The following is a 14,518-nucleotide window of genomic DNA, read 5'->3' as shown; positions in this document are numbered from 1 at the left end:
ATTCTAGCAAGTTATCTGTGCTCTATGCTTCAGAGGGAGGTGAAAACCCCCACAGATCCCACCCAACCTTATGGGGGACAATTCCTTCCCAACCCTGAATCTAGCAATCAGTTTGACCCTGAACATATGAGCAAAACACATGAGCCAAGCTTCTGAAGGTACACACAGTGCACCGAAGTAAGCCTCCCAGCTCTGGATAATAGACTAAGGCTAGCGGAACTCACGCTAGTGCTGTAAAAATATCTCTGTAGACAGTGCTTTGAAGTTATGGCTCGGGCTGGAGCTCGGGCTCTGCAGCTCACTCACTTCCCTAGATTTCAAAGCCTGAGCTCCACCCCAAGCTGCAACTTCAAAACACTGCTTATATAGCTATGTTTATAGCACTAGCGGAGCCTTGCTGCCCTGAGTCTATTAACAAGGGCTGGGAGGCTCACTCCTATGGGCTGTGTAAACATACCCTGATAAACAGGATGCTGTGAGACACTCAGGGCATTGTCCACCCAATCTGGTGCCCTGCTTCAGGAAAAAAAATACATCTCTTCTGGATCAAAGACTTTGAAACAGTTTGAATGTATCTTTAGAACTATTTTAAGCATGTGTTTGTTTTTTTGTTTTTTTCATTTTAGGCTGTCTATCAAGAGCTTAATGAGCACACTCCAGGTTATAATGAACCAAAAATCTACACGGCTATTTAAGTGTTTATTTTGCAAAGTGCTGCCATATGGGAGGTTTGATTTTTGGGGTCCCAGGTGCTCTGAGCAGATGGAGGCTGAGAGTACTCTGAAGACGGCACACAAGTACCTTGAGGGTACCTTGAAGGATGATAGAAGCACCTAAATGAGCACGATATAGGTCTTCTAGTTGAATGGAGTTTTTGCCACCATACCAGGCTCTTGAGGAGAAAGGGAAGTAAAAGAGGGAAAAGTAGAGCATTTTGGAAGCCCCCACCTTCAAAAAATTATACCAATAATCGTTCTAGAGAGAAATATAAACTCTTTCATAGAACAACAATGTACGGGTGGTTACTTAATGTAAGCGTCTTTCATGTTGATGGTGGAATTTACACTGTGTGTGTTCTCCTACTATGGCAGAGTTAACTAGATGTACAGAGATTCATTTACCTTCTCATGATATATATCTTCTAGAGAAGTACTTAATTTATATATTGTTCTATTTAAGAATCGTATTGGCCTTGTTTTCATAATTTGCATTCATCCAAATAAGAACAACCCAGATACCTATGACATCTAATGTGATCACAGAAAATGGACCTTTATCCCTTTGCATCGTTTAGGATTTAAATGCATGTCTACAAAGGGCAACTGTCTTATTAAAATTGCAGTTTTCCTCTTGCAAGCAGACATTGGTCACCACCTTGCATTCAAAGTATTTTTCTACTCATTTAGCAATGGCTGCTCTCTGTGGCTGTGAATATATGAATGTGATAACCTTTGGGAATTGTAAATAAGGGTATATATATAGTCTTAGTGGAATATTTGGCAGTCCAAAATAAGATTAATTGCATGACATTAATAATTTTGTTCATTAGAATATTTCCTATACAAACTTTCTAGAAACTAAGGGAGATTTTAAGTTTTCCCTTCTTAAACTGTAGGTCCGTCTTATACAGGGAGACATTTTTGGATCTAGAAATGTATTTACTTTAACACAAAGTCAGTTGTTTTGGTGAAACTTTAATTCTAAGAGGCACTGCCAGGTGCTTACAACACAGGATGGAGTACTATCCTTAGGGAGGTAGAGCTTTCATTGACCCACAGAGAGATGATTTCTAACCATCTGCTCTGAATCTCACACAAAGTATCAGTATGTTAAAAATATGTGAATTTTTCCTCCTCTGGGAGTCTTGCTGTGCAGCATACAGAGTGCAGATGAAAAAAGAATGGGAAGAAGTGTCAGTGAAAGAAACCATTTTCTTTGCAGTTAATAAGGAAGCATCTCTTGGGTGGTCAGTTTTTTTTTTTTTTTTAATTCCACATTAGTCCAGCATTTATAAGTAACTGTGCTGATTGATTTCAAAGGAGCTACAAACATGACAGACAAAAGAAAGACATACATCTGTAAGGGAAGCATAAAAGAAAACTGAATTGGAAAAAGGATAATTTAAATGCCAATAAAAATTGGATAGTATAATGGGCATCCTATTAAGCTGCTTTATGCCAATCAAAATCTCCCCTCAATGTATTTTGGCAAATTAAAAAGTAGGATTTTTGCTCTCAGTTTTCCTGATGATAAAAAGGGTAAGACAGCAAAAGGGTGAGATTTTTAACTTCCTACACCATTGAATAAAGAACCACCCAGAGGCTCATCAGTTTTAAAATGACCAAGGGCAAATATTTTCTCCTCTTAAAAGAAGCATGTTAAATATAATCTGAAATATTTACAGAGTTATAGTTCCTTTATACTGAACTGTTCTGACCTGCTCTGTGTAATTTTTGTTGTTGTTAGTTTTGGTAAGGAGGCTTTTTTGCAGGCATACATTCTATTTCGAGATTCAAAAAGACTTGGTGGTTTTGGTGTTTAATAGACATGGGAGGATTACAAATTCTGTAGTCAGTAAGATCTATTAAAAAAATTAATATCGTTGTTTCTGGGAAGATAGCAAACTGTTCTCTCCCCACCCTAAATTTTCTTCACGCAACAGAACAGGTTTTTTGTGTCACACTCGTTACCCTTGAAAATGATAAGACACTTGCCCCTTCATATATTTCCTAACCACTGGTGCCATTTACTTGGGCATTTATGGTGCTATTCAGAGGCTTCTGTCATGCGTTTCCGTTCATTACTGCTGGCATTAGAAGTGTTCTGATGCCTTTTGACTGGCAGTTGACATCAAGGAGGAAAAAGGTATTTTATTAAGAAAGATAAAGGTATAAACCATAATGGAATGTAGCAGAGGAGAAAGGTCTTTAAATTAATGATAGTACAGGCTCACAGCTTGTCTCCTGTCTGGTGTGTTATCACTTTCTCAGAAGTGCAGTGTCTAAGGACTGTGGAGGAATTGAACTCTATTCCTTTTTAAGAAGCCCATTTCCTACTAACAACTAACTTGTCTCCAATGTCAGTCCTAGTAGCTATGGATAATGCTAACTCAGCTCTAATATGGGTCTAATGCAGTAAAACAAACAAACAAAATGCCTAGGGCCCAGACTTGGAAAACTACCATTGACTTCAATGACCCTTAATTTGGGTTTTTCACAATGATTCCAATCTTAAATAATTGTGCTGGAATTGTTAATTGATTTAAAGTGTAATTTCCTTCAGTCATTGCTGGCTGCAGTATATAATTAGGCTCAGAGGATTACATTTCAATCAGTGAATGACAGTAAGTGTGGATTTCTCTCTCCACCCAAATTATTGCCAATCAGAATTTAAAGGGGGGAAAAAAAAACATTTATGCCTCACTCTGATAAACATTTATGCATGGGAGTAATTTTGAGTCCCATTGGGACTGCTCATGTGCATAGTTACTTATCTGCATATGTGTTCCCACAAATCACAGCTTTGTTGTACTTTTAGACAGCCATGGCCCCTTTAAGCTATAAGTTCTGACATTCAATAAGAAATTAATATTATCTAATATATTATTTAAAATATTTCAGTATCTCTTATGAATCTTAGCTTGTACATTTTAAAGGAATGAGCATTAGTATCTGGGTTTCTGAAATTTCCTAGTAGTGTAAAAATTTACATCGATATAACTTGAATAAAATATTATGAATCCCACTGAAACTTTATTTAATATTCCTAGCACAGCTGTGATACTAAATTGTACCAAAACCAGTATGTATGGTACATTATAAGAGTACCTCTTTATAAATGAGTAGTTCACTCTTGAGCTGTATTTAAATTATATAGATAAGTTGGCATGTTAGTTTACTGCTTTCTTGTAGTTTTTTGGTACTATAATTACAATTTATTTTTTTAAACATCTGCCTCTAAGTAGAACAGATGTGGCACTACATGAGGGTTATACTTTCAACCTAATGTATGGAAAGTTGCACATAAATCCTCTTGTGCTAAAAGGTTGATTTTTAGAAGTGCATTACTGTTGAAAGTAATAATAAATTGATATGTGTTGACACATATGGATTTCTGTATACAACTCCCCTTAAGAAAAGAGGATAACCTGTAAATGGCAAAACTTTTTCTCTCAGTTATGCTTCCCGTGCTATTTTTTAGGAAGTGGTACATATACTAAGAGTTTTGAACTTTTCCCCAAAGATCCTCTATGATCTCATAAGCCTATGTTTTTAATTATACAGTATTTTGGGGGGGTTTTTTAACAAAGAGAAGATTTTTTTTTAAAAGATTAGCTTGAACAGCTCAGCACTGTAGGCTGTTTTACTAAATATGATAAATGAAAAACATACAAAAAATGCTCATCCTTTTAAAGAGTAAAGAATTGTACAGTAGATAATTTTAAATAATGTAAAATGTCTATTTATATAATAGCTGGAAATTCACTTATTTAAATGTGTAATCATCAATAGCTTCAGAGGCTGACCTTGAAAATGGAATATCTGGGTACAAAATAAATAGGCTACTTGAAACAAGCTGCTATTTCCTAGAGGGATAATATATAACTGTCCCTAAAACTGTGCAACAATAAGAATTTTCTTTAAAGCCCTGAGACTGCTTTAGCAAGCACACTAGAGGCACATCTTGCCCTGATTAGACAATGCTATATATAACTATTGTCTAGGATGACAATTACATTGCTACAAAGTACATTGGATTTTGTCTTCATAAGACTATTTTACCATTAACACACATAACTAAGAATGGCACATAACCACCGATGGGCTCCTTGATAATTAGAAGCCTTTAATCACATGCTGTAGCAAAACAGCTCTCATGTAAGAGCCAGTCAGTTTCAGTCACTCAGAATAGCTATATATAAAAACAATGAAATGTAATAACAATTGGAAATCATAGCAACATCTATTAGCTTTCACTATGAACTGAGCTGATGTACTGATCTAGCAATGGAACGAGGGAGCAGGAGCCCTAAATCTCCTCATAATTATACCAATTTTACACTGTTGCAATACCAGTGACGTTAATAGAGTTATTGCTGGTCTTCAATGGTGTAACTGAGAGAAGAATTAGACGGGCTCTGTCCACTAATCTGCAGTGTGACCTTGGGAATGGCACTGCTGCAATTTGCACATCAGTAAAATGAATAGTATTTACTGCACAGAGGTGTTGTAGGTTCAATTAATTATTACCTACTCCTGCATTATTTCAACCCGAAACTTCAGTAAGGCAGGACTTGTTGATTGAAGCCAGCAGGTGTTTTTGGTGTGCAACACATGCAATGTTGGTCCCTTATGGCCAGGCCAGTGTTTTAAACTCAGTTTACAATTTTACAGCCATGATCAGCAAAATTACTGTTAAAAAAAAAACATGTATCTGATTTGCAAAAATAATTAAGTGGTTAAATACTAGCATTTGTGCCTGCAAACAATTAAGGCCTTTATTTTTTTTTAAAGTGGGCCTTTCATGTTTTTAAAGCACTGTAGAATCCATGAGTATTAATATTAGTAATACTTCTTTGAGTATTATTATTTTTTAACATGAGATGTGGTTTCGAGTTTAATGTCATCTGAGTAAACTCAGTATAAAAAAAATAGTTAAAACTATGAGAGCAGGGTCTTTGGCTATCACAGAAGACCTTTCCTGGAAAAAGCTTTTGATTTGGGTGCACAATTTGTTAAAGCTCTTTGAGAACAAAATAAGGAAATCATATCATCACTGAGTCCTTGCCTGTAAATAGACATTTCTGACAATAACCAGCCATTTCATGCAGGCAGATATTATAGACATAAAGCTTGTTGGATTCCATATAATGACCAAGATGATCTCATGATGATATGCTTGAAACTAAAAATTAGCAAAAAAAAAAAATGAAACTTCTATCTTATTTTTATAGGGACAGATTATGTTATCTTTACTCACATCTGGATGTACCTTAATCTCTTAATTTACTTCAATAGGACTTTGCAGAGGGTGATGCACTGCTCAGTCTAAATCATCATAATCTGGCTGCTAAAGATCTTGTTCAGCTTTCAACTCATAGTCATGTTCTTTTGTGTATTTGCTTTAATTTCCTATTTAATGATCATGCCATTTTGTCTCTTTATTTTCACTCATCTGTTAATCATTCCATGTAAAAACATTTTCCTTTTCAGAAGAACAGCTGTGTGACATAGGAGAGTTTCTTTGTGATGATCATGTGACTTGTGTGTCTCAAAATTGGCTATGTGATGGAGAACCCGACTGTCCAGATGATTCAGATGAGTCTTTAGATACCTGTAAGTAAAAAGTACTGCATGCTATCCTTATTTCCCTTTGAAGTGTACAGATAGCTGTACTGTCATAAGAGTCATAAGAGTGGATTTTGGTTTTAAAAAAACCCATCCCAAGTGAATCTTTGTACCATGGAGAATAGGTTACACTCAATATGCAGGTGTGAGATGAAAGAACTGGAAGGTGGTTTGTTCATCTGTCATTTTATAATGAACACTATCATCAGAGCATATGTTCCCATATTCTCTTACTGATTTAGTAGACTAGCTATAGTAGGCAGAAGCAATGGCAGACAAAGGAAGAAAAATAAGATTTCTTCAAAAAAGGGGAAAAAAATAGTAGTGCAACACAATGTCAGAGAGAGGAGCACTGATACCTCAAAGGAGGAAAAGGAAGATGGGAAGGCAAAACATGGTAATAAGACAAAAGAGGCAAAGTATTTAAAAACATCAGGGAAAGATTTAAAAGAAAATGCTTAATCTTAATAAAAAAAATTATTTTCTCTGTGACTGAGAGCGGCTGGAGACCAGAGCAGAACTCTTGCAGGCTTCTCAGATTTCTGGACTACTGATGAAGTGATATTAAATCTTAATGTTCCCTTGTTTCCTACATTATGAGGAAAATGAGGGAACTTCCTGGTCTATGTCCCCATGATAATCAGCTCATGTAAGAGAGGATACTGACAAAATGCACCGTTCTTTTTAGTGCAATATAAAAAGCTAGAGATTTGCTTTACCTGCTAAAGGTACAGAAAGTACCATGTATTAAATCAAATTAGGGACTATAATCCTAGTTTTTAAAATCTTGGACAGGGAATCTACACATGCGGGTTTGCTATCTGACACTGGACAAGCTACTTAACCTTTCTTGCTACAGTTTACTGATCTGTAAAATAGGTATAATAGTTAATTTCTGAGGTTGTTGTGAGGGTTCACTGAGTAATGGTTTGTAAAGCACTTTTAATCCTCAAGAGAAAAAAGCTGCGTATAAGTATGAAATATTTTTTCATAATTAGCTGTGACATGTTCCCTTCCCAATGCATCTTTTTTCATTTAAAGCTATGGTTCTTTGGCTGTATTTTAAACATAATTTTGTACTCACAAGGGAATATCAGTTGCGGAAATGGGCTACAAAAATGACATGCACAAAATAATTCTTTAGAATTTTCCAGTAAAAAGACCTCATGGTTTGGCAGTAAGAGATCAGTCTGGGTGACAGGCACCAAACATATTATGTTAGCAGTGTTGCCTCCTTCTCTCTGGTTTATTCACCTGCTGAGGACATCTTCCCTATAGATTTGTTCCCAAATCGTGGTATTAGTATTAATGGGTCCTCATTTTTCTGTTGAGCATAGTTTGGCATTTTGAAATGGAGTGCCTTGCTCCTTCACACTGTCCATGCCAAACTCATTCTACTGCATATAAATGTGCATAAATCCCTACTTACTTCTGTTTCCTGACAGTAATTGGCATCAGGAGAAAATCACTCAACTGGTAATAACCGCACATCATTTCTTCTCTTGGGCCCAATCCTCAGCTGATATAAATTGTCATAGCTTTATTGAAGTCAATGGAGCTACACCAATTTACACCGGTTGAGGATTAAACCCTTTCTGTTTCATTAGCATCTTGAAGTGTGAAACAGAATTTTTCCTGTTCTTTGCCTGAACCTACTCTGTACTTGATCATGATTTTCTGCTTAGCTGATGCACATAAAGAGAAACATCTTTAAAAAGGCTGTGTGAGCCATCTCCAAATTCTCAGTGCAAATATCAGTGCTTAAAATGAAATATTTGGGTTGGTTAAACTAGAGTACACGCCAAGAGGTTTCCACAAAATATAACCTTATCTATACATATAACATTATAGTTCACTTTTCTAAATAGAACTTATATTGTGGTGTTTGTTTAAGACATAATAAATCTACATACCAAATGTTTATGAAGCATATGAGGACTTGAGGGATGGGTAATAAGGATACAAAGCATTTCACTTTGAGTGCACCAGATCACATGTTCTTCTGTTCGGTTGTGGCTGAAAGTTGTTACGATTTGGCAATCTTTAGGGACTTATGCAAGATGAGTTGGTAGAATCAGACAGATACCACTCAAAATTGATACCGACTAGTCCTCTTGTTAGCAAATTCAATAAGGGATCTAGGATTAAATAGGAATGGAGAACCAACTATGTACTCTCTCATTTAATGCTTAAACCAGCACCTGTTGACTTCATTTGGTGTTGGATCAGGACCAGTGTTTTCCCCAGAAATTGAAATTAGAGGGGATGTTCCAATTTAAAGGAGGGGTTGGAAAATGACTAAATTGGCAACAGTGGGATGAAACTAGCTGACCACTGGAAGGTGGGGAGAAGGGAGTTCAGGAGGAGGGCCCTCCATAACGATAGCAAAGGAATGTTACAGAGCTGTCCTGTCACTGCCTAAGCTGTTCCCAGTCTGTGGATATGGGGCTTTCATCACCAAGCTGTCAGTTTGGTACTTTTCACTAGTGCTAAATGTACTCACAAATAGTTTCAAAAAAGCAAAATCAGATGCTTAGAGCAAATCCCCTTTTACCCTGTTGTGTTATTTTAGCAATGATTATTCTGTTCCCAGAAGAGTTGTTGCTCTGTATTGTACCAAAAAAAAAAAAAAAAAGCTGGTCCAGTAATTCATAATGAATAATTTATTGAACAAATTTTGTTTCTTATCTGTTAGTGAATTATCCATGAGAGAATTGTATTTTTTTCTAATATATTCTTTCTTTGAAATTATTAACCAAATAATTTCTGCGACTATTTTTGGGCTGTGGAAGGCAATGGATTGATATCAATCTACTTCAGCCCATTGCATGTTTCTCTTTTACTGATAGATGGACTTAAGCCATTACATCAAGATTCTGGTGTGAATGCTCACAGAATTTTTGAAATATTTGCTTAAAATTCATTGTTTCTACAAACATTCTTGTTTATAAACTCGTTTGCTGGACTATTTGTAGGAAGTAAATCTGGTTGAAGAAAATTAATTTTAAAAAATCAGGTCAATACACATTAAAGGTTTTCTGTCACATTTGTCCAGCCCTACAAATGACCTTGAGTAATAATGTCTAAATACGACAAAAGCTATGCTGTCACCTGTTTGAAGCATGTAGTAAGAATACAAAACCCCAGCAATACGGAGCACATATGTGTCCAGTTTTAGTATATTTGTCACCTGATAACTGTACAATATTTGTATGTATTAGCCTCTGATAACTGTATATATATGCGTCTCTGAGCAGTTGCTGCCTGATTTGAGATGGAAAATTCACTAATTATGTCTTGAAATGCCAACTCCCTGTACAATGTTATCATTTCCAGCCACAGATTTATGTCCAGCTTGTCCTGTTCACTTGTTGGGTCTCTGCCCAAAATACTCCTCATACATAGAAGACGTGCATCCACCAACAAGTGCCAATGGCTTTCCAAACCAAATCCAGAGCCTTAGATCATGCATCCTATTTCGGAATATTATTTTTTTCTCAGTGATAGTGTCAAAGATACAAAACACTAACATCCAAATGACAAATGTCTTTACTATTTAGACACTTTTTGTGTTAGCAACTTCAAGATTTATTTCTGGCTTGCTTGCACATCTCTCGTTCTCTCTCTCTTTCTTCATTCTCAGACTCCTTTCTGCCAAAGAGCACCATGCTGAGGAGGGGAAAAAAAGAAATGGAATAGAACCTGATTTCTCTGTAAAACTGCAGGCACCAGGTTCGAAAACAAAACACCCTTCTCCCTCACAAAATTGTTCAGGCAGCTCAGCAGTAGTTCCAGCATAGGGCACTGTCATCCTCAGGACTCACCGCTGTCCTCTGGCCATGAGGTGGGGGCCTTCACTCCTAAAATGTGGTGTGCAAAGGGGGATTGACGTATGGTGCAAGATACACAGAACTCTCTCAGCATGTGGCTGCAGACTTTGTTACCTGTCAGAACTGGCCCTGACTCCAAGCATTGTTCTTACTTCATGAATATCTTATAGAGCCAAATACACAGTACAGGATCTATACTTGTTTTTCTGACAATGTGCAATAACTCTGCCAATTTTCAATCCATTGTCTTAGCAGCATAAACATTTAGGAGAACAATTTCATTTATCCCAGCAGAACACAAAGCAGAATCATAGTAGGCCTGAGACAGACAGACTGGACAGACAGTCTTCCTATCTTTCACATTCTTTATAGTTTGTTATGCCTTCTCTTCTACCCTAGCATTGTAGATCTTCTTTAAATGACATTGGAATCACTTTCACTAGAAAACAACCAGCTCCATCCGCTTTATTTGGGGTGAACAGGTCCTGGTGAGTTAGGATATTGTAAGGATCCAGACTATGTGGTAAACGGCCTGTAGATCTGTCCCAAAGTACTACTTGACCTTTTTAAGATCCATTTTCTCATGAAAAAACAGAGGCAGAAATACATCAATATGCCATTGCATGTAAACCCAATTCCATCTTTTCAATAATATGTAGCAATATTGGCTCTTGAGATATCATATTTTAAAATAGCATCATTTGCCTTTTCTCCATGCTTCAGTTCTGACTTGATTTTGGTGGCCCCTATCACTAGAATTTGGAGTACTTGAACCTATACTATGTATCTTCTAAGAGTTGGTTAAAACAGTAATTTCTCTAGGATCTTGAGAGTGTATTAGCTTCTAAAATCCATCCTGAAATTGAAGTTTGTGAGGGGGGCAAGAGTTAGCTAATTTTAAAGATTGAATCTCACCTAATTTACTATGTTAGTCTTTTCAATACATTTGTTGTTATTGGAGGTTAAATAAGTGAGGCTTCTCAGTAGAGTCACAAAGCTTAAAGAAATATCAATATTGTACCTAATTTGGACTCTTTCTCCCAGCAAAAGTTAAGAAGCTATTTGAGTTTTTGCTGCTGCTGAGGTCCTAAACTATAATGGTGAGAATTTCAAAAATCACCAAGTGACTTAAGAGACAAAATTCCATTGAAAGTCCCATTGACCTCCTAAGTCACTTAATGAGCTTTTGAAAATACCACCCTAAATTAAAAAAAAAGGTTCTGTTTCCAATTCACGATGAGCTACCATATAACTGCCCAGTGAATGTAAAAGGAGAAAATATTGGACATATCAGGTGATGAAAAGATAGCCTTATATTTTCTTCCCTTAACATCACCATGTTGTGTAGCTACTCTTGAATTAAGAAACTTATAACATTAAGGAACTATTTATGCTGTAGTTTAGCAGGGTTCTTAAGCACATGCATAACTTTAAATACATAAGTAGTCCTTCATTTGACATTTGATGTCAGCTGTATTGTATTTAAACAGTCTCTCTGACATTAGTAGGAAAAGAACCAAAATGGAGTGTCAAATATGAACATTTAGTTAAATTTTATGAAATTGCTGATAGTCTATGGAACATTCAGTAACAAAAAGAATGAAAAGAATAATTTAGTATTAGTACCACACTATAATGTTTGCTTATTTGCCAGGGTAGGGAAAGGCTTTTGGCAGATTAGGACAAGTGCTTTGAGGAACAATGAACTTTTCCAAGTCTTGGTCTGCCCTAGGAATTTATGTGAGTATAACTTCATCTCTCAGAAACACAGTTATACCGACCTAACTCCTAGACAGCACTGTGTCGATGGGAGGGTTTCTTCTGTTGACATAGCTACTGCCTCTCGGGGAGGTGAAGTACCTATGCTGATGAAAGAAGCCATCCCGTTGGCATAGGTAGCATCTTCAATGAAGTGCTACAGTGGCACAGCTGCAGCATTTTAAGTGTAGACCAGCCCTAAGTACTGGTCCTGTTACACTATCAGAAAGACAATATGCTTCATTCCTGAGCTCCAACAGCAGCAGAGGTAGAAGAGGACGTCTGTTTGCTAATATTAGAGACAACTTTGCATTTCAATCTTTCGTAAAGATGTTAAACTGTTTTTTAGACACAGGAATGTTCTTGCATTAGTGAAACAGCTCTCTTTGGAAAACTTAAGTGGTGTATTGGCTTCCTGTCTAAGTGGCACATCAGAAAAGGTAGCTGATCTCTTTTTCTTCTAACTTGTCGGAAACTGTTACATCAGCTGTAAAGGCTGGAGGAATCCAGACATTACTGCTGTCACCACTTGTTTCGCAGTGTGCTGCAATATAAGTTTTGGAATTAAATATCTCAATTTTGAATAATATAATTCTGTCATGATCGAAAGAAAATGACAAGTAAGTTGTGGTCAGGTAAGCAACATTAATTTTCTATGATAGGGAAATCACATGGGTTCCAACATAAAAATCCTATCTGAACAAAAAAATAACAACAAAAACAAAAACGTGCTGGAGAGTCTGTCTTTACTTTTGCACAGTTTTATTTTTAAACTTCTTTGTTTCTAAAACCTACTTTATAATAGTTTTTTCTTACTTTATTGGGTATAACAAGTGACTTTTGTTTGTTCCTTTTTACACATTCTGGGACTTGAGCACAACTTCAGTGATGCTTTATTGAGAAAAATACATAACTAAACATCCTAATTAACTGTAGATCTGCACATACTATCTTTAATCATAGGGAAGTATCAAATTTTAAAGATAAATCCGTGCATCCACTGGACAAGTTATATTATTTTGTCTGCTATCTACTAACTGATAAATCCAGTCTCTGGTTGTTTCAGCAAAAGTAGTTGGGTGAAGATTCAAAGGCCAGTTTGAAAATCTGCATATGATTTAGGCCATGTTTACAACATCATTTGCTATTATTAATTATACATGTAGATATATAAACAGGTCTTTAAAATGTTCAGCTGAGAGACATCAGTGTACTGTATTGGTTAAACATGTATTAAGAGGTGACAGGGTCTCAGCAGGTTGGCTCATTAATCATAATTCACCACTTGCAGATGTACAGCAGAGAATCCGTCCCCCATTTCAGCCTTTCTGAAACCAAATGGCACCCTAAAGGGGGTATGGCAAAAGCTAAATTTATTTATGTTTGTGAAACATTTTGAGATCATTACATGAAATGCACTCTGCATAAAATTCATCTCTTTTCTGTGGGAACACCAGTAGGTTTATGCCCTACTTAAATCCCACACATTTAAACACTAGATTTCTGCTGACATCCTGCATGGCAGTGGATCTTACCAAGAATGTCTTTCATGCTGTGATTGCAAAGTGCTTTATAAACATGCGTAAGTGAAGCTTTGCCACATCTCACTGGAGAAGATAAGAGCTATAAGAGATCATCCCTTCCACCACTTTCGTCTATCCACTCAGCTCTAACACAATACAGTCCAGGGTTATGCAGCTCTGGCTTCTGTAGTTCATCAGATACATGTATCCCCTAGAACTTATCAGTCATGAGAGTAAAAAATGAAGCAAAATATGGCCATGGGGAACATCAGCTTTTCTTCTTTTTTGGATGATTATCTTGTACATACGTTTTTTTAGAGCAGATTTTGAGCATGGGGGGAGGGAGAGATCATAATTTAAATGAATGCTTTTGACAGTGGTCTCTTACTACAGTACCTAACTACAGTACAAGGGCAGAGTGCGGCCCCTGGAGAATGGTGGCAAATACCAAAATTTCAGAATCAATTAAATAACTTTATGGATTAATTGCTTGCTAAATTGACTTCTCTTACACTGAAGCGATTGTAAATTTAGACACTCAAAAAGAATTTAACCTGATATATACTTGTACATCTGTTTGTTTTTTTAAAAAAATGAGCAAATCAATCTTTTGGAAAACTTATAAAAATAATTCTTACCTAGACTGAGCCTTGGTCATATTTTTAGCCCAAAACAATTTTATTTTCATGACTAAGCTATAAATCACCAAACAACAAGATTTGTGATGGAAATGCTGGCATAACCTGAATTCTAGCTGTGCTGCCGCGCATTAGGACATGTTTCTTCCATTCTTGTCCACAATATGCCTCCACCAAGATGCTAGTGAAAAGTTCATTTAGCTCAGTGGTCAGGTTCTCTTCCTATCTAAACTTTCTGCTCTATTTCCCCAACCCTTTATTTCCTTCACCTTTGTTTCATCGATGAACTGAAGGGGCTCATGCTAGCCCCAAGTTATTAGACATTGGTAAGGGCAGAGAATAGGGCAGAGCAGGGAGAATACGGGTGACAGCACAGCAAAAGGCATTCCCCTCTCTCACATTCTGGGGACCTCCTCCAATAC

General features: G+C 36.6%; 1 protein-coding gene across 1 annotated transcript in view; it reads left to right on the top strand.

The window, feature by feature from the left end:
• Positions 1-5,548: 5,548 nt before the first annotated feature.
• LRP1B (LDL receptor related protein 1B) overlaps positions 5,549-14,518 on the top strand; it is a 1,021,752-nt gene continuing 1,012,782 nt past the window's right edge. Inside the window, exons 1-2 of the mRNA XM_034786032.1 lie at positions 5,549-5,552; positions 6,213-6,335. Of these exons, the coding sequence (XP_034641923.1) occupies positions 5,549-5,552; positions 6,213-6,335 (127 nt within the window). The remainder of the gene's footprint in view (positions 5,553-6,212; positions 6,336-14,518) is intronic.

This window comes from Trachemys scripta, chromosome 11 (genome assembly GCF_013100865.1).
Source record: "Trachemys scripta elegans isolate TJP31775 chromosome 11, CAS_Tse_1.0, whole genome shotgun sequence".
NCBI lineage: Eukaryota > Metazoa > Chordata > Testudines > Emydidae > Trachemys > Trachemys scripta.
The sequence above is the reverse complement of the archived record's forward strand: the minus strand, read 5'-3'. Positions and strand labels throughout refer to the sequence as shown.